The sequence below is a fragment of the Cuculus canorus genome, chromosome 21 (assembly GCF_017976375.1).
Source record: "Cuculus canorus isolate bCucCan1 chromosome 21, bCucCan1.pri, whole genome shotgun sequence".
NCBI lineage: Eukaryota > Metazoa > Chordata > Aves > Cuculiformes > Cuculidae > Cuculus > Cuculus canorus.
In genome coordinates this window covers 4377926-4398545 of record NC_071421.1, presented here as the reverse complement: position 1 = coordinate 4398545, position 20620 = coordinate 4377926, and the positions used below count along the sequence as shown (strand labels likewise).

General features: G+C 45.3%; 2 protein-coding genes across 2 annotated transcripts in view; both read right to left on the bottom strand.

Annotated features, from left to right (window-relative positions):
* PIK3CD (phosphatidylinositol-4,5-bisphosphate 3-kinase catalytic subunit delta) overlaps window positions 1-10573 on the bottom strand; it is a 49275-nt gene extending 38702 nt beyond the window's left edge. Inside the window, exon 1 of the mRNA XM_054085523.1 lies at window positions 10551-10573. The gene's annotated coding sequence lies outside the window, so the exon portion shown is untranslated. The remainder of the gene's footprint in view (window positions 1-10550) is intronic.
* Window positions 10574-17411: 6838 nt separating this feature from the next.
* LOC104060588 (forkhead box protein I2) lies at window positions 17412-20620 on the bottom strand. The gene has a single exon (XM_054085900.1). It carries the CDS (start codon window positions 20586-20588, stop codon window positions 20007-20009), a length of 582 nt encoding a protein of 193 aa, XP_053941875.1. The 5' UTR covers window positions 20589-20620; the 3' UTR covers window positions 17412-20006.

Genomic DNA, 20620 nt, shown 5'->3' with positions numbered 1-20620 from the left:
GTACTGGAAGGTCACTATAAGTTCTCCTCAGAGCCTTCTCTTCTCCAGGCTGAACAACCCTAACTAGATCACTGGTGTCATCACTAAAGCACTTGTTTCATTAGGATAATGTAAATTTACTTGTAGAACATTTAAATATTCAGCGAGGAGAAGAAGAAATAATAATCAGAAGGAAAACAAGGAAATGGTGAGTACAGAAACCAGTTAGTTCCAGAATAATTCCAGTAGGTTGGGAGGTGACTGGACAAAGGGCAGAAAGCATATCTTGACCCATGACTTGTGGAAATGTAAAAAGACGATGGACAATGACTACCCAGGAAAGAACTGCAAGGAAGGTGATCCCACAGTTCCTAGGTTAACACTTAGTCCTGCCAGGGCTGAGGAAGGGGTGGAAGGAGGAGGGAGACTGTGAGGGCACACAGGCGATTTTCCTGGGCAGAGCAGCATGGATGGGAAACGAGGATTTGTCGCAGGCAGCAGTGCAAGGATTGCAGGGCAGTAGCCCCTGACATGGGTCTCTAGAGAAAACAGAAACTAGCAAAAGGCTGTGTTGAATAAAACTGAGAGGAGAAATTCACCACAACACCCTCTTAAAATGTAGACAAAAGCTACCACCCCTCAAGAGATCACCATCACATGTCTTAGGTTCCACTTTCCCCCAGCTCCAGTCCCACAAAAGCGGCATATCTCCTGCCAAGGACAAGGCAGGGGACAAACACCAAGCGAGGATGTTTGCGGGAACAAAACCCAAAGGATCACAAGCATATTTACCAGTTTTACCCAGCCTGGGTTTCATCAGCCTGGGGGGATCACAGATACAGGGACAATGGGCAGGACCTAGCTCTTCACTGCCCACCTCCATGTACTGCTAACCTGTCTCATCCCGAGGCACACATCCTTAACCAACCCTGAAACAGATCCTGTTTTCCTCCTGTTCTTCATTTATCTTCAAGCAACCTTCCTAGGAGAAGGAGATTCCTCTGAAGAAAAACATAGCAGTTATTTCACAGCTTGGACTTTGAGAGGGATGAGTGCACCGTGGTTATAAGATGAATTATTTTTCTTTCAAGAACAAGGCCACAGTTTGCTTGTTGATAATGTCACAAGAGATATTTCAGAGAAGAAAGCCATGACAAAGCCTCAGCATGTTTTTCTCTTCATAGATACGCATTCAAATGAAAAACTCACTAAGGAAAAATCTTTCCATGAACTGTACACGAGCTGATGGTGAATTGTTAGGGGTAGGATTCAAGGACCTGTTTGTTCGAAGAGCCTCTGAAATAGTGCCAAACCTGGGACTCCTGGCTGACAGAGAGAAGGGAGAATGACGACAAAGGCATTCAGCTCTCTTGATGAAGGCCAGAATGGCGTACTTTGGCACCCTTGCTCAGATAAAAACACTGTTTTATTTGTGTGACTATGAATTTAAATGAAGGACACGGCAGACTTAAGAGCAGTGCATTCCTCCATGATTTCCCCATAAATGTTTGCAGAGGAAAAATAAGCAACAAGAACTGACCTGAATTAGTTGCAGCAAGAAACCGAGACGCCTATCTTGATCATCAGCAACACCACAGGACTTCTAAAGGAGAAAAATCCCCAGAGGCAGTTGTTCTTAGGAGGTTATCAAAATGAACCTGCTTCATCAGCTTCGTCTGATACCTCCTTGGTTGTTTCTTCATCAGAATTTCAAGGCTATAATCTCTGCCCATGCCAAGCGTTGTGTTAAGGAAAAAGCAAGTTCTCTAAATTGTTGGGGTTGCAAGCAGCACAATATCCCAGAGAACCAAGTGGAAGGTATTAGTCAAATGGTAGACAGGAGGAGATGCTACTGACACAGTTCTGCAAGATACACAAAGCTACAGCTCTGCCAGGGGTACAGTTTGAGTTACTGACTGCAAAAAACGTAACACAATGGTTTGGGGAAAAACGCAAAACCAAACCAACACCAACAAAAATCCCCTCCAAAATCACACACGCTGCTCTGAAAAATCCAAGATGTAGCGTTTCAAGGACAGGACCTGAAGTAAGGTGCTCGTGTTCTCCTCCTCATACTTCCCATAGCTTTTAATAAGTTGTTTCACCCGTTTCTCTGAATGCAGAATACAGATAATTAGTTCTGTGTTTCATTGGGCATTTTCATACAATAGAATCATGGAATGGTTTGGGTTGGAAGGGACCTTAGAGATCATCCAGTTCCAACCCCCTGCCATGGGCAGGGACACCTCCCACTGGCTCAGGCTGCCCAAGGCCCATCCAACCTGGCCTGGAACACCTCCAGGGATGGGGCAGCCACAGCTTCCCTAGGCAACATCTGCCAGTGTCTCACCACCCTCATTGAAGCTTCACTGTTTTGTGAAGCTCTGCTGTTTATACAAGTCATTCAAGGTCTTTGGTGGCGCCACACACTTTCAAAGCATCAATGTCTCAACACAAGATATCATTCGCTTCTTTATCACTTCAAAATATAATTGCATACATACAACACAGCATTCTCCACCCTCAAGAATGCTTCTAAAAAACTCACTTCTGGGCTGGTCAATACAAAGAATGTCAAACAAGAACAGATAGAAGTTACATCCCTTTTGTGACTATCGCTTCTTCAGGAGAAACAAACAACTTTCCTTTCATTTTCTGGCAATACCATTTCTTGGGAGTACTTTTTTTTGCAGAAAGTGGGTGATTTATAAAACCACGCATTTATCATTCTGAGTTGTAAATGCCTGTTTAACTGAACCACACTAGAAATTACTGTTAGGGGATTCTGGATCCTTTTCTTTACCACCAGAAAAGCAGCACTCAGTCTTCCCACACTCAGAAGTACAGTTTAAATTCACACGAGTGCTGGGCTCTCAAAAAAAATATAAAACTAGACCACAAACAAAGTTAGAGGGCAAAAAAAAAATGTCCTTCATCCAGATTGGGAATTTTGGGGGGGTCCTTATTAATTGTTTCCAATAAGACCGGATCTTGCAAACTGATGTGTGGGCGGCTGCCTGCACACTGAGCGCAAAGATGCAGGTGTTTGCCTGAACTAAGTGCTTTGCACAGACTCGTGAGTTTGTTATGTTTGGGTGACTTTTGTTTGTTTAATTTTATTTGATGTTTAAAGTGTGTATTCCAAACAAAGCAACATTCAGAACTCAGAGAGATAGACTTTCCGCATAAAAAGCGGAATATACACATCATGTTACAAAACAAAGCAGATGCCAATGACAAATGCTTTAAGAATTTTTTAGAAGCCACCTGAAAAATCACTTAAGAGTCAGAAATAAGTAGCAAAGGCCATTGCGTGAGTCATCAATAACAAAAAGGAGAAAAGGAATGCGAAGGGAATTTTTTTCTTTTTTTTTTTCCTAAATAGATAAATGGTTTGGGCTGAAAGAAAGTTATTATTTTCACCGTCGGCAGAGTAAAATTTCCATCTGTGAATGGGGGAGTTTCCACCTGAGACATACTGATGAAGAATCATTTACATAGCGGGAGGTGGAACTACAATTTTTACCCTGGGAACTGTGTTGAAGGAAAAACAAATTCTTTTCGATAGCAGGAAAGTGCAAAATTTTTGCCCTCAGATTTTGGTCCAGAAATAGATAATGTTTGTTTTCATTAAGTCTTTAAAAATACTTACAAAGAAGAGAAGATGTATTTCACAGAAGCGAACATTCCAGTCAGCCTAAACAGAACCAGAACTGGGAAACTAACTACAAGCTCTTAACTACATTAAACACTTATACTGTACATTACGAGTGAGTCTCTCCAAATAAAAGAAGTCCTGACTGTTTGTTATTACTGAATCATCATTTAAAATGAGGCAGCGGACAGGATTTGAGTGAGGCTCACATCAGCAAGATGCACTCAAGCTGCAAAATTTGCTGCCTCAAAGGGTTTTTTCAGGTCTCACCATGCCCCTTTCCATGACATTGGCCACACTGCCTCAGTTTCCCTTCCAGGACAGTTGGAGCAGCAACATTTAGTATTGGATCACGGAAGGGATTGTTTTTTCTCCTTGTCTTTATAGCTGGCTTTTCTGCAATTCCCGCTAAAAGGGGGGAACAGCGTACCACAAACCAATAGTCACCTAAATCAGGCACCTAAAACACAGAGATAAGGGACTCTGCTGAGGAAGAGCCCTCACGAAAGCTCTCCACCGGCCCCAAACCAAAACCATCTGCCCCAGTGCAGAAACCAGCACTAAGTCACAGCCCAAAGGATAATTTCAGCCCTTCAGATTGGTGTCCGGGCACACAGTTTGTTTGGAATGAGCTGCTCAGTGCTAGGCTGATATCCACATTTTTATATAAGGGTAGGAATGGACATCTCCCTAAGCCTAGGTGCAAACCAGCCAAGTGTAGATACACTCCTTCCGTGATATCCCTAGGAATAAGCCTTCTTCCTATTAGAATGCTCAGGACTGGCATCATCTCCACATCTCCTCTCTTTCCCAGATAAACGAGACACTTCCCATGGCAGCCAAGAACACACTGGGTGGAGAGGTGCTGCCTACGAGCACACAGAAGGAACATTACATGCACATACACAATAAGAAGCGAATTACATGCAAAACAGCAAAGCAAGACACACAGGAGAGGTGTTCAAGATAAGCATTGTATCTAAGCTATTGACAAAAAACTAAACTCACTCCCACACACGTATCTTGTACCACATCCTTTTGGGGTCATCTGGAATTATCATCATCAATAACTGCAGTGTTTGCTTCTTTTCTCTGGGACTTGAGAAGAAAAAGGCACATTCTTCTGTGAAAATTGTATATCATTATGATTTAGAGACTGGGTTTTGCATGTGCAAGACATGCTACATCGTTCTGAGCATATGTTGTCCAGGTCCTCATCCCAATGGCTGCCTTTCAAAGCCAAAGTACTGCGCTCCTGGAAGCTCATGTTCTCCCAACGGCCAGAAAAAGGAAAGAGATTTATTTATTTAATCAATTTAAATCATCTTCCTTCCCTGGTTGTCCAGGGAAGTTGTGGCTTCCCCATCCCTGGAGGTGTTCAAGGCCAGGTTGTACGGGGCTTGGAGCCCCTGATCCAGCGGGAGGTGTCCCTACCCATGGTAAGGGAGTGGAACTGGATGGGCTTTAAGGTTCCCTACAACCCAAACCATTCTAGGATACAATTGGATGATGGCACTTTCCGTGTGCACGCAGTTTTAATTGCTTACTAGAAGAGTTTGCAGTCAATTTCCTATTTGTACATTTCCAATTCCAGCCAGATTTCCAATTCACTCTTCTTCTAAAGGCCACGGGTAGAAAGACACAAAGCTAAGTCTCATGGATATAATGACAGGGGTAAAGAGAGGACAGTAATAGACATGCACAGTTAGCAAAGCTCCCAAGCAGCAAGAGGGATGATGCTTGGACGCCTAGAGAAAGAAACCAAGGGCATACCGCTGTCAAAAAGGAGCTAGACTCTGCCACTGAGTTCATATACAACTTTCCACAAGGTGATGCTTTCAGAATTAGGCTTGGAAATGTAAAGGAAAAAAATTAGTAAAATCCATACTAGCCTGTTTCCATAAGCACCAGCTTCATAGGTATGTGCTGTTACGCACGGTACCATGGGGCCGAAGCACATTGCTAAGCCACGTTTTGTACGGCTCTGAGAATGAAATTATCTGGAGTTCTCATTGGAGATACCAAGAAACAAGGAAACCATTTGAAACTGTAGACCATTTGTTAGAGTATTGCAACATGAGATGTAGCTTACTTCCAATGACCCGACCATAAAACCATACTTCTAGAAAGAAAAGTTTTGAAAGAATTAGGAACGAGAAACAAGGCACCAGAAAAAGGAACTATTTCATTTACATTAGCATCAGCAAAGAGTTTCTCTTCACTATCCCATTTCAAACTGCTATTTTCCCAGCCAAAGAGCCCTTCTCTCATGATGGGGAACAGTAAGAAACTTTGCTTGCTTTGCTCTGAGAAGTCAAAGATGCCAGGCCTTGAGGCAGATGTTTTGCTAGGAAGCGCTGACTTCACCACCATCCAAAGATCTTACGGGCACTGCACTGTCCATCCCAGTCTTTGCAAGCTGAGCAATCGTCCCAGCATCGTCCCTATGGGATGCCCACAGCTTGCAAACTGTATTAGCAAGCAGCTGGGGCTACGCAGGCTGGAGAAGGGAGGGAAGGTGGCAATTAAACCATGACTGACAATGCCTCTTGTTGTGGTGACCTACTTGCTAGATGTGTGGCTCTCCAGTCAGGTGCCCAACAGGTTGCCAAGCCTCCTGCAGGCACGTGGCTTGGCACCCCAGTGGCAGCAGTTCCTGCCTGCTTCTGCGACGACCACAGATTCACTTTGGGATTCACTGGGGAGCGAAAATGCTCATTCAAGTCTCTAAAGAAAAGTCTGCAAAGAAGAGAGACCTCTAAAGACGTTTCCTCCCCACAAAAATACACCTAGCTGCTGCATGTGATTCCTTCCACGGCAAAAGCAAATGAAATTCACAAGCCCTTTGACACTAAAAATATATCCTTCCTCCTCTTCAGACTTCTCCTTTCACAGAAGCATTTCTCTTTCTGTGCCATTTCCCAGCCTGTCACACTTGTTACAGGCTCACACCCAGAGGCAAACAAATGCCCTCCCAAAAGACAGCGCTCCTGATGATACCTTGTGAGCTTTTAAAGTCACCCCATTCCAACCCAAGCCTCGGCACCCACTTACAGAACATCCTGTGCTAATAGGTCATGCCCTGACTATTCCTCTATACACACAGAGGAATAGTCACATTATTTATTTACTATTCTTCTTTTCCTTATTGATCGCTGCTGTTTATTCCTGGTTTGTGCATTCCCTGTGTTATAAGGACACATGCAGCAGTGGGGGTACAGCACCATTTTCTGTTCCTGAGACACCAGACCACCTTTTCCCTGTGATCACATAAATACCCACATAGCAAACTAAGACAGGAGTAGCTCCCTCAGATTAGCAAATGACAAAAAAAAAAAAAAGCCCTAAAACAATCAACACCAAAGCCCTGCCCTTTTTTTTCCACTGCTGAATCAGAACCAGCGAAAGCCCACAGAGACTTGAAATGTATTTTGCCAAGAGCGATGCACAAGTAGACACATCTGATCTCATTTACAAGAACAGCTGAGCTCTTGTCCCCCACGGCTCCTGTCATTACTGAACGTTTGTCTTCCCTTATCTCTGGTAATGGACACCACCAGCATGTTTGGTGGCCCACATGTTAATTAGAAAAGACTGAATGAGCACAGTAAACAGTGCTCCCATCATCTGGGTCTGGAGAAGGCGGTCTTCCTCCAAGCTGGCAGCAGCAGGAGAAGACCGAATTGTCCAGCACTAGGAGAAAATTTAAACCAATCACACTGCTTCTTTTATGTCGCAAAAAAATAGAGGAAGAGGCCATTTAAAAAAAAAAAAGCAGCACAATTGATTCTGAAAACAATGTTTTTTCTCTGCTGTGAATGAGGAGTCAGCAGCTCTGATTGCATGTGTGCAAATTCCCCCAAAGTTTCCCTGAAACTTTCCATTATAGAGAGGCAACTGCGCTCTAGTAAAGACAGCCACTACATTTACGCTGATACGTGTTTATTTACTTAAATTAAGATATATCCCTTAAATCTTATCACAGATGACTGAATTGCCCTCTACTACATCTGTGTAGCTGACTCTCCCTGGAGGAAAGGAGGCATCAGCAGTTCTACAGTTTGCAAGTGCTCAGAGGTCATAGAATCATATAATAGTTTGGGTTGGAAGGGACCTTAAAGATCATCCGGTTCCAACCCCCCTGCCGTGGGCAGGGACATCCCACTAAATCAGGCTGCCCAAGGGCCATCCAACCTGGCCTTGAGGGGGCTTCTCGCTGTAGTGCCTTCCCCTCATTTTTAGCTCCTTGCCTTCACTGAAGAACAATGTTCTGGTGGGAGGACGGGGAATTGCCAAATGACAGGCTGTTTCTTTTAACATACAAGACAGTTGTAGCTCTTATGCTGTCTGCACACATCACAGCTTTACAACAGCAACAAAAAAATCAGCTTAGGTAATAGAGGAAAAGATCTGCATGGAGCCATGTGAGAGACCAGCCAGATGCAGCTCTCCAAGAGAGGAAAGCATCTGCTACATTCTAGACAGAGGTGCCTGGAAGACTTGACGTGGGAAACAAATCCAAGAGGATAATGACCTTAAGAATTAATCTGGAAGACAGGAACGGGCATCACCATGGAAGCGACAGTGACAAAGCTACGTTCAGCACAGTAGAGACTGGTTGTTAAAGCTTATTAACTACATCCTTGTACCACAGCAGACAGCTCTGCCCACAAATCAGACATCACAGCATTACAGTGCAGAAAATCAATCATACACTTGCTGGTAGCTCTGGAGGAACACGTTAAAAGGAGGACAAAATTGGGTCCTAGTGGATACCTGTTCCCACCATTTGGGAACCTGGATTAACCAGCATTCTGGCCAGTTCCTTTACAGCCCTAGTACCAATTCATACACTGAAAAGCCAGACAATAGTTCTCGACAAACCTTTGCACAAGCTGTTCTTGCTTCTCCTTATATCACTGGTCATATCTGGTCCCACTGGTGATATCTGTTGAAACACCACAAAAATGGCACTTCATCTGCTGGAGCCTTTGGTGGGTGCCAAGAAGGGGGCAACTTAAATCAGGAGCTGTCTCCTCCCTCCTTGTTCTGCTCTAATGGGCATACAGAGCTCATACATTAATTTTTCATCTCTCTCCCCAGCCACTGTTTACAGGGGCTCCTTACCCGATTGCCCTTCCTTTTCCATTTCCAGTGAAGCCCTGCCTTTCCATGCTCTGGCAGCTGTTTTTCTCCTCCTCCCTGCCCATTTGCCTGCTGTTGTCTTGCTAATTATTCTTACAAGGCTCAATAATTGATGCAATCTTTCCCATTTTTCATCTCTTTCCTACAGCACTGTCTGGCAAGCAAGGAACCCCGCGGGCAGCTGCGCTCAGTTGGCTGCCCACCGCTTCCTGCGGAGAGGAACCATTGCCAGAACAAGACTTTGCAACTTAATCCTCTATTTACCTTTCTCTGGAGTCTGCAATTATTACCCAGAGGGGCAGCTTTTGAAGTCACTCAGCAAATCAAGACTTCAATGTCACCAATAAAACAGCATCTCATGCCTTGAGCCGAAGTTATCTATAGCCATGTAGCTCTATCCCTTAGAAATTTTTGCTTCTCGAGGATTTATCTTTCACTCACTGGCAGACAAGGCAGCACCACAGTGATTTCAGATTAAAAATAAATCTCCCATTCTGCAACAATCACGCTGATGAAAGCACAGGACTCCTTGTGGCTCTCTAAAGCACACAGTATTGAACAAGAACACAGATCAGGTACTAAAGTGAATGCAATATTGGTCCTATCTGATAAAGCATCCCCTCAGCCCTACAAGTTATTTGTCTACCAAAGAAAAAAAACCAACAAATTTAACCAGACTGAGTAGAGCCACAATCCTATTAAGCCTATAGGAGACTGGAAAAAATGTTTTCAAACACCATTGTTAACAAGGTCCCTTAGGGAGAGGACTTCGCTATAGCTTTGACTTGAGCAGGACACCTCATGGTGCCACTCTTTCATCCCCATACCAGGGAAATGGCTTTCTTCACATTTTGCCTTTTTAATGGTGACCAAACAGGACATTTCTCAGAACAGAAGGGAGAAAACATAGCAGTAAACACAGGAATTAGCCTGACAGCAGAGTTCCTAATGCAACTTCTTTGTTTCCTGTGAATACTGTCAAGCATCTGAAAAAAACAGAAGTCACAGCTCTCAAGAAATTTCTTTTTTTTTTTTGCAAACCATTAGCAATTGCTCTCAGGCTCACAGTTTGGGAATCTCCTCTGAGCAGTTCACTGTTGTCCAGTTTTTGTGCAACCTCTCATCTGCCCACGGCCACGGAAAGTGAGGGCAACTCACAGCTGTTGCTCCTCAACCTAGACGCTTCCTTGTTTCATACTCTAAGTAAGCCTGGATTACACAAGAGCTTTTAAAGCTTAAAATCCCAAATTCTGCAGGAATCAGCACTGTAATCAGCATCTTCCAGCATTATTCTAACACTGACTAATTATCACAAGATGCCTAAGTACAGGACAAATTCTACTTTTGTCTATTCGAGACCAGCTGAGGAAAAGAACTGCCCAAGAGGAAGATTAAAGGACAATTCTGCTGCAATCGCACAGCACAGAGTGATGCATTTCTGAGGAGCACTGGCACATCACAGCACCATTTCGACTTCTGTGGTACACAATGACAGGATCACACCCAGAAAAAAAGCATAAGCACATAATGCCTTTTCCAGAGCCTTCACCCAGACCTTCTGCAAGAGTCACTGAAGGCTTCTTCCAGCCTACCAACCTCCACCCCCTGTCTTCCTTGGTGCTTGTAGCTTGTTGTTTCAAAGCACAGTGGTGTGAAAAAACAGGAAGCCACGCAGAGGAGAGAGAGAGAATACAGATTGAGGCATGAAACTGCAGCACTATCAGCTCCCCCAACATGCTCGCCACCCCCTCTTCCCTTCCCACCCCCTTACCACAGCCCAAGTTCTCGGTGAGAAACGCTGTACTTGCTCTTGACGGGAAATGGGTTACGGAGTCGCATGGCCAGAGAGCCACCGAGAGCGGGGAAATCCAGCAGCGCAAAGGGAAACACGTCTCACTAGACCGTGTTGGTCCTGAGGGCAGGGCGGGAAGGTGGGACTGCAGCTGCTGCTAAGAAAGTCAGGTTAAACCTGCAGGTACCAGAGGTTTCTGGAGCACCTGTTACGCTTTCCTATCAATATGAGTCTTGGTCCACTCCTGCGTGGTGGAGAATCATGGAATGGTTTGGGTTGGAAGGGACCTTAGAGCCCATCCAGTTCCAACTCTCCCACTGGATGCTCCAAGCCCCATCCAACCTGGCCTTGAACACCTCCAGGGATGGGGCAGCCACAGCTTCCCTGGGCGACCTGTTCCAGGGCCTCACCACCCTCACAGGAAAACAACATTTCTTCCTCAGATCTCATCTCAATCTCCCCTCTTTCAGCTTCAAACCATCCCTCCTCATCCTATCCCTGCACTCCCCACTAAAGAGCCCCTTCCCCAGCTTTCCTTTTAAGTTTTTTAATTAAAATTAGATTTAAAGTGAATGCAGGTGGGATAAGCACACACAGCTGGAGACATAGAGGGTAACACTTCGCAATAAGATGCCACAAAATATTCTAGCACATACCATAGTGACAGCTCGGAGTGCGTTATAGGCCTTAACATGTTAATATATCAGCACAGTTTTTCCTACACTGTACTTCGCTTGGATTTTGTCAATCAAAAGTCTTTTACACCTGTACTACTAATACAGCACTGTTGACAGAGGAATTGTCCTTTTCTACTGCTAATAACACATAAACCCAACTTCTTAGTTGATAAAACCAAAAGGGGAAGGAGTGAAGACGGACTGGAGGCAACACAATGGAAAAGGATTAACCAGTCTGATACCTACTGGTGGGAAGGGGGAATGTAGTATTTCCTCAATCGTGTTCACAGTCTCTGTGTTGCTTGCAAAGGGATATGCTGTGCTGTGGTTTATTTATAGAACCTATACGAATGTTGACCGAACCATCAGGGCAGCCTGATCCAGTGGGATGTCCCTGCCCGTAGCAGGGAGGTTGGAACTAGATGATCTTTAAGGTCTCTTCTGACCCAAACAACTCTATGATTCTAGATATAACTTGAAGAAAAAAACAGGCAGAGGTCAAATTTTCTAAATGCAATCACAAACCCAAGAGAAAGAGGCTTACCGATAAGATCCTCTGCTGTTAGAGGGATGCAAACCACAGGAAAGGCCACGGTACTTCTGAGCTGCTAAAAAAGCCATGCAAGTCATGAACGATTCCCCTGGTTTGAGCGCAGCCAGCACTGCAGTTTTCTGTTCCAGCCACAGCAGAAAGGCAGGGGTTGAGAGGCCTGAATGAAACCGAGGGGATTCCCAGCACCTCCTTTTGTTGGCACAGCAGCCAGCTAACCCTCCTCAGCTCTTTAGAGGTTTGATTTGCCTCTTTAAATAACCGATGAAGAGAGATGCTCCTACAAACAGCAGTTCAGAATCATTGTTTAGAAGAGACCATCTCTGCTGGCAATCGAAGGAGCCTCTGGAGAAGGCAGCCAGCAAGAAGAGATGATTAACTCTTCTGTGGCATTCACATCAGGATACCTGCGCAAGAGACCTACTTGCTATTGGAACTGCAGCTCGAAAAAGAAAAAGGACAAAGCAAGTGCAATAAGGAAAACAAGAGAGGAAAGAACAAGGCTGTGACCATGTGCTCTGCAATCCAAACACATGGACAATAGATAGTTCAGCCATGTGCATCCCTACTATTGTGACAAGGAATACAATAAATCTCACCTACATCTCATTGGTTCTGCCCAGAGGCTCCATCACCTTAAGAAAAATTAATCAAGCCCGGCATAACGGGGGATGCTGCTGGGAGGGGACGAGCAGGAGAAGCCACTGCAAGTGATAAGGGCAGTTGAACTCATATTCTCATCTCCACTTACAGGCTTTTAGAATCTCCCTTTGACATTGCTCCAATGTGTATTTATTGTTTCATTTCCCCAGAGGGGAAGGAGATGCAGAGAAGTCTTCCCTTGCAACCCCACTTCAGCCTCACTGACACAGATCCCTAACGCGGGTTTGGTGGCACGAACACACCGCCTAGTGGCAACCACGCAGGGAAAAGCTGTGGAACCAATGCAGGGCTGGCAAATAAATCACTCTTACCAATTTAAACAGGCTGCCAAAGGCAATTGAAGACCAGCCCAGCGCATGAACCCACACGAGAGAGAAGACAAAGCACTTTATGCTTCCACGTGTCCTCAAAATCTGTCTTGAGCAGATCTGTCTTGAGAGAGAGGAGCTGAACCTATGTAAAATTCCTGCATCTATAATTATCTTCTATAATTTGACAACATTATTAGTATTTCATAATGCACAGAATTCCTGTGCCCATTTATTAATAATGTTAATCTTAAAGCAGGATTTAACTGGAAACTCAAGACTACTTTCTTATGCTATGCCTGATACGTCGTATAGTTTCACAGCCTCCTACAAGACATTCAGCATTTAAGGCATCACATATCACATTTTATCCATTGCACAAAGGCACTAGCACACCACTAAAATTAGTTTTGCTTGCCTTAGGATTCCACAGCACAGCTACCGTGAAACCAGACCTTTACAGATACAATGAAGTTCATAATAGCTCTACCCTGTTGAAAGGGTAGTTTAATTAACATCACTTGCTTCTCTGTAAAGTTATACGTAGCCACATCTATTCCTACAAGTAGTGGGGAAATGGACATTAGGCATTGGACTTTTTCTTCGCTGTAGCACTGACACCATCCTTTCAGACCTTTGCCGCTTAATCCCAAGAAATCTGCCTTTTCAACAAGATTCAGCTCTAAAAGGTCAGGAAAGAAAATGCATCTAAGGATTTGGAAGCCCAGTTTCTAATATGTGGTATTTTCTTTCAGGATTTGGCTGCATCCATAACGATTTCCTGTTCTTCAGAAACCTAACATATAAACCGAGCTTTTGCTATGTATTTGTAACTATGCAAAGCTTGAAGAGTCACTTCTACTGTTTCTACTCCAGGTGCTGAATAAAATAGAGGCTTATGTACTGACCACAACTTCCTTTTCTAGAGAATAAACATCTTTTGGATAGAAATGCCAGAGCCTGTCTGCTGCAGCTGTGACAACTATTACACAAAAGCTACGTTTACAATTAAATACATCCAGAAAAATTAAAAACTAGAACTGCTTCAGGAAATCCTGAAGACTTAACAAAACAAAAAAAAAACCAACAAAACAAAAATACTCAAATCCCAAATACCAAGAACCCCTCCCTTAACTGCTTTAAAAGCCAAAGTTAACTGGGAAGATCATTTATTTACTTGGAGAATACCACACAAAGATAAATGATAAAGCAGCCTTTGAAGGATTTCAGACTCACCAAAGAGCTTCCAGCTACTATATCAGCAAAGACAGAGCTTTAATAATAAATTAGCGGTTCCCAAATTTAAGTGCAACTGTAGAAGTCCAACCTGAAACACTTTTAAATGCTTGATATTCAAAAATCTTGAAAGCATTATGTATCCAGAACTCAAATTCACTACATAGTTTTAAAACCTGGGACAGGACACAGCTAATAACTTACACTGTTCTCATCGATTCTTGCTTGAGGATGGATGCTTCGGACGCTGGAGCCACAGTCACTCGAAAGTTAAAACAGGAAATAACAACAACCCCAAAAGAGCCACAAAAAAACCCCAATAAAGTCCACTTCAGAGCATGACACAGAGCCCATCGCAGGGGGGTTGGAACTAGATGGTCTTTAAGGTCCCTTCCAACCCAGACTACTCTATTATTCTCTATTCCTTGCTACATGCAGGATGACTCGAGCTGGGCAAGGTGCTTGTTTAGTTAATACAAGCCATGTTTTTGCTCTGCTGTGCAGGTCTCAGCCCAAGACTGAGGGCTGTAGCTGCTACCAAGCACACGCTAAGCAGAAACTAAGCAACAAATTCTTCCCTCCGAACCCCTGAAAGCCAACACTGCCACACGTCTTATGAGCCACAGGCACAGCCATTCAGAAAACCACCTGAGCTGGTGGTGTCAGCCTGTAAAATTCACTGTTTACACATCTAACAATCTCTTACTTCCAAGGGAAATACTGGGGTCAAGAGCGATCTTCACTTAAAAGTATATAAAGTCACCTTAAAAAGTAAAGTCACCTTACATAAGCATTTGCTGGCGTTACACACAAGACAGCACCCACAGCAGGTGAGGCAGAGACCCCCCCTCACGCCACAAACCAAACACCGTGGGAATAAGAAATGGCCCCCACTTACCTCAGCCCATCCCGCCGAGGAACTGCGGGCAGCTTTGCTTCAAAACCAATCCCTGGTTCAGGTCTGGTTTCTCACACAGAGGTAAACACCTTGGAGAAACCAAGAGGGACCACACGTAGGTTTGTGGGGTGCAAGGAGAGCCCCACAACGGCTCCCTGAGCCCAGCAGGGCGTGAAGAGATGCTTCTGGCTCTCATCAGCCCAGACAAGGTGCAGCTGGGAAGGCTTGAGGGGGCCTGGGCGGGCTTAGAGGGTCCTGAGCGGGCTTGAGGGGTCCTGGGCGGGCTTAGAGGGGACCTGGGCGGGCTTAGAGGGGACCTGGGCGGGCTTAGAGGGGGCCTGGGCGGGCTTAGAGGGGGCCTGGGCGGGCTTAGAGGGGGCCTGGGCGGGCTTAGAGGGGGCCTGGGCGGGCTTAGAGGGGGCCTGGGCGGGCTTAGAGGGGGCCTGGGCGGGCATAGAGGGGTCCTGGGCGGGCTTAGAGGGTCCTGGGCAGAGTTAGAGGGGCCCTGGGCGGGCTTAGAGGGGTCCTGGGCAGAGTTAGAGGGGTCCTGGGCGGGCTTAGAGGGGTCCTGGGCGGGCTTAGAGGGGTCCTGGGCGGGCTTAGAGGGGTCCTGGGCGGGCTTAGAGGGGGCCTGGGCGGGCTTAGAGGGGGCCTGGGCGGGCTTAGGGGGGCCTGGGCGGGCTTAGAGGGGGCCTGGGCGGGCTTAGAGGGGGGCCTGGGCGGGCTTAGAGGGGGCCTGGGCGGGCTTAGGGGAGGGCTTTGCACCCCCCTCTCTCATCCCTCACCTTTTGCTAAAGTGAGGTTAACTGAGGAAAAGTCTTAACCGACCCTTCAGAACCTGGAGCTGCTGTTGCTCCCCTCCAAGTAGAAGGAATTCCACATAAAACCAAAGAAGCCTTCCCTCCGAGCACCCCCTCTCTGACCCTCCGCTTCGCAGCCCGCGCTGGGTTTAAGCCCAGCTTTTCCTTCATTCGCACAGGAGGGCACAATTAGCGCAATTAAGATGACCCAGACTGTGACCCACACACCCTGCAGGCCCAAAGGTGTCAGCAAACCAGTAATAAGCACTAAGAGCCGCAGACAGAAATCGTTCTGCACGTAAAAGACCACCTGTGCACTTGTTACCTCCTCAAAGAACTGGGATGGATCGAGCACAACCCTTGGCAAAAATGAGGGAGGTTGAGGCTCGGAAGGAGAAGCCTAGGTTTGGCTTAAAAAGGGGGAAGGAAAGGCATTTCTATAAATGTATGTTTGTGGAGTTTCCCCCCAGTACCTAAATGAGTGCCCAGAAGTTGTACTAATTAGCAATAAACTCAATTTAAGTAAAAATTCCCCGAAGTTGAAGCTGTTTTGGCTGCACCAGGGCTACCTGGCACAGCCCACCACAGGGTTTCTAAAGGAGACTTTGACCTCTGAAAGAGAAAAATCATGTTTTTGATGGGGTTTGATGGAGCCAGTGAGGAGGGGCGGTGTCCCAGCAGAGCCACTGCTAAAGCCATGGAGAAAACCCTACTCCAGAGCTTGTTTTCCTTCTACTTCGAGCTCTGGAAATCCATGTATGAAGGTGCACACAGACACACACAAAAAAAAGGAGGCAATTCCACTCTTCCCTCGTTATCCACACAACAAAGCAGAAAGAAGACGCTACCAGGATGCACAACCATCTCGCCAAGAGGGGCTACACCCGTATTCTGAAAGCACAATTAGTTTATACACAAGCAATTAGTTTATGCCTGAAGGCATAATGATTCCACGCAGGAGCTAAAAGACATAAGAGCAAAAATGGTTCATGCACAAAGGCAAAGTTAGTTTATGCATGAACAAACAATTATTTAATACCTGGGTAAACAATTAATTAATGCATAAGCACACAATAGATTTTACCTGTGACATTTGCACTCTTTAAACGTTGGTGGAATAGGAAGAACTATCAAAAGAAGAACTACTGGGTCTGTCGGGACTAACACCTGAAGGCAATTCTATTTGAACCAAAATGATTTTTTAGGAAAACACATTGATTTGTTCTCGGGATGCACACCTCCATTCATTATTTTAGAATAAAATCAGAGTCCTTTAGAAGAAAACAGAAAAGGAAACTATCAGCTGAAACATCATCAATATGTAACCTGCATACAGTCTTTAGCTGATATAAACCTGGGAGGATCACACACAAAGAAAATCAAGATTTTCAGAAACTCTTCCTATTTTTATGCATAGAGGGATGAACGGGAGCGCAGAGGTCAAACTTAACACCTCAAATTCAGCAGCTGTAGTTTCGCATCCATGTATTGTTCATCTATGCTCTAAACCACAGCAGGAACTTAAAAACTTTGCCAGAACCGAACAGGATTGTGTGTTATTTAAAGCAAAAACCCTAGAAGAATTTGTTTCAATTACATACCGACTTACCACTGGGTTCAAACCTCAGCAAGTCTTATGTACTTGCACCCCATTTTGTAAGCATAAAATAACAACTATAAAACCGGATTTAAGATTCACCTTCTTTCTTTCATCACGAAAGCGTCAAAATAGTTTAAGTACTTTCTGAAGCCACAATTCTTAGGAAGTACTATTTATTAAACAAATCATAAAATATAACGTACAACAAATGCTGTCTTCACATAACAGTATTTGAACTCTTCCTCAAAATTAAATATCAAGGCAGTTCTTACTAGAACCATATTTTGACTCTGAACCCTTAATCTGAGGGAAAAGCATAGAAAGAACTCCCTCTGAAATTTAAAAGGGGAAAGCACCCTTACATAGTAATTACAGCATCATTGATAAGAAACATGTTAACAATGAACATATGTAAACACATATAACAATGTAAAATAACCCTTTCCTGTATTAAGTCCCAAATAAATTCACTTTAAACACAAATCCACAAGATTCCCAGCATTATGCCAAAGAACTTTGGGGTCTGTGTTTTGTTGCTTTGGTTTTATCCATCAAAATGAAAAAAACCTTATTGTTTTTTCATAACCCGTGAAAGAAAAGCTCCAAAATTAGTTTAAGGACACTTGAAATAAACAATTTCCCTGCATGAACCAAGGTTCCCATTAGCATCCACACAGCTCTTCATGTACTTTCAGATCTGAGAAGACACAGGATGGTCCCGATGAGCTTGCTGGAGTTCTGCAGCCCCCTTTGAGCCTTGCTTGAAGGTTCAAACAACAAAATCATCCCCTCCCGTCCCCAAATCCAAAGAGATAAAGCAGTGCAGAAGCACAGTTCATGCTCTTTGAAACCAGGCGGCGCATCTTAGTTCCTTGCAGCTATTTCCATGGAAGAAAGACTCGAACCAGCAGCCGACCTGCTGCACAAACAGCAGCTTTCCATCTTCCCTTGGGCATTTCCAGCAGTCGAGTGGTTTTAAGTCATTCAGCAGGATGTGTAGGTGCTACCAAACGCGCACTAAGAAATTAGTAACAAATTCCTCCCTCTGAACCCCCGAAAGCCAACACTGATGAACGGCTTATGAGCTGCAGGCACACAGCCTCTCAGAAAACCACCTGGGCTGGTTTTGTCAGCTTATAAAATTCACTTTTTATGCTCTTTATAATCTCTTATTTTCAAGGGGAATATTGGGGGTAGGAGCGATCTTTACTTAAAAGCATGTAAAAGTGATCTTACATAAGCATTTGCTGGGGATACATATTCCCCTCACGCAGCCCAGCGTGCAGGTGCCAAGCCAACAACAACGCCAAAAAAGCAACAAAACCCAACAAGAAAGTCCATTTCTGAGCATGATGTCTATATTCCTTGCTACATGCAGGATGACACGAGCTGGGCAAGGTGCAGTGAAGTGCTGGCTTAGTTGCCAGTGGCTGTAAAGGGTTTTAAATACAAACCATGTTTTTGTTCTGCCATGGCTCAGGACTGAGAGCTGTAGTTGCTACCGAACACACATAAAACAGAATTTAGCAACAAATTTCTCCCTCTGAACCCCAGAAAGCCAACGCTGCCGAATGTCTTACGAGCAATAAATTCATCCCTCTGAACTTCTGCAAGCCAATGCTGATGAATGTCTTACAAGTGACAAATTCCTCCCTCTGAACCCCTCAAAGCCAATACTGATGAGTATTTTATAAGCAACAAATTCCTCCCTCTGAATCCCTGAAAATCAATGCTGATGAATGGCTTATAAGCAAAAATTTCTCCCTCTCAACCCCCAAAAGCCAAAGCTGCTGAACGTCTTATAAGCAACAAATTTCTCCCTCTGAACCCCTGAAAGCCAAAGCTGCTGAACATCTTATAAGCAACACATTTTTCTCTCTGAACCCCCAAAAGCCAAAGCTGCTGAACGTCTTATAAGCAACAAATTTCTCCCTCTGAACCCCTGAAAGCCAAAGCTGCTGAACATCTTATAAGCAACACATTTTTCTCTCTGAACCCCCAAAAGCCAAAGCTGCTGAACGTCTTATAAGCAACAAATTTCTCCCTCTGAACCCCTGAAAGCCAAAGCTGCTGAACATCTTATAAGCAACACATTTTTCTCTCTGAACCCCCAAAAGCCAAAGCTGCTGAACGTCTTATAAGCAACAAATTTCTCCCTCTGAACCCCTGAAAGCCAAAGCTGCTGAATATAAGCCACCAGTTTCCCCCTCTGAACCCCTGAAAACTAGTGCTGATGAATGTCTTATAAGCAACAAATTCCTCCCTCTGACCCCCTCAAAGCCAAACCTGCTGAATATATTATAAGCAACGAATTCCTCCCTCTGAACCCCTCAAAGCCAAAACTGCTGAATATATTATAAGCAACAAATTCCTCCCTCTGAACCCCTCAAAGCCAAAACTGCTGAATATATTATAAGCAACAAATTCCTCCCTCTGAACCCCTGAAAGCCAGAGCTGATGTTTGACGAGCGAAGGGTGCACAGCCCCTCGGAAAACCACCTGGGCTGCTTTCACCAACCTATAAAACTCACTTTTTATGCTTCTTATTTTCAAGGGGAATATCAGGGGTATGAGTAACCTTTACTTTAAAGCATATATGTTTTTATCAAGCTATAAAACCCACTTTTTCCTTCTATAATCCCCTTATTTCCCCCCTCAAGAAGCCCGAGCCTGCTCCAACGCGGAGCCCTCACCCCGCACCCCTTATTTAAAGGCGACGGGGGGCATCTTCACCCCAAAGCTCCCCAGCTCAGGCGGGGGCAAAGCCCATGCCGGCGCCCCCAAGAAGGCTGTTGGTCCCCAGGTTGGGGTCACCTCGGGGCAGCAGCATCCTCGGGGCAGCGGCAGAGCGAGCGGAGCGTGCGGGGATGCGGGGAGGGACCAGGGCGCTGCGGGAGGCGGAGGGGATGGAGAAACGCGGCGAGGACGACGTCTTCGGCTATAATCACCCCCAGGGAACATATCTTGGAAGGCAGGATCCATCGCCCACTCTCCTCCGCGACAGGGGACGGCGTCGTTACCGGCGGAGCGGCGGGGCAAGCGGCGAAAGCAAGGGTTGAGGCTGAGGTTGTGGCGAACGCTGTTCTGCCAACCTTTAGGGCATCCGCGGTAGTAAGGGAATCGCCCCGCGATGTAGGCGTAGATGTCACGGAGGGGAAGGCGTTGTTCCGGGCTGGACTGAATAGCCATAGCGATCAGAGCCACGTAGGAATAAGGAGGCTTCTCCAGAGGCTCCTCCTGCGCTGCGCCTGCATCCCGAGCATCGCCGCGGTCCGCGTCCCCCATCGCTGCCCCTCGACAGCCGCGCCTTCTAAAGC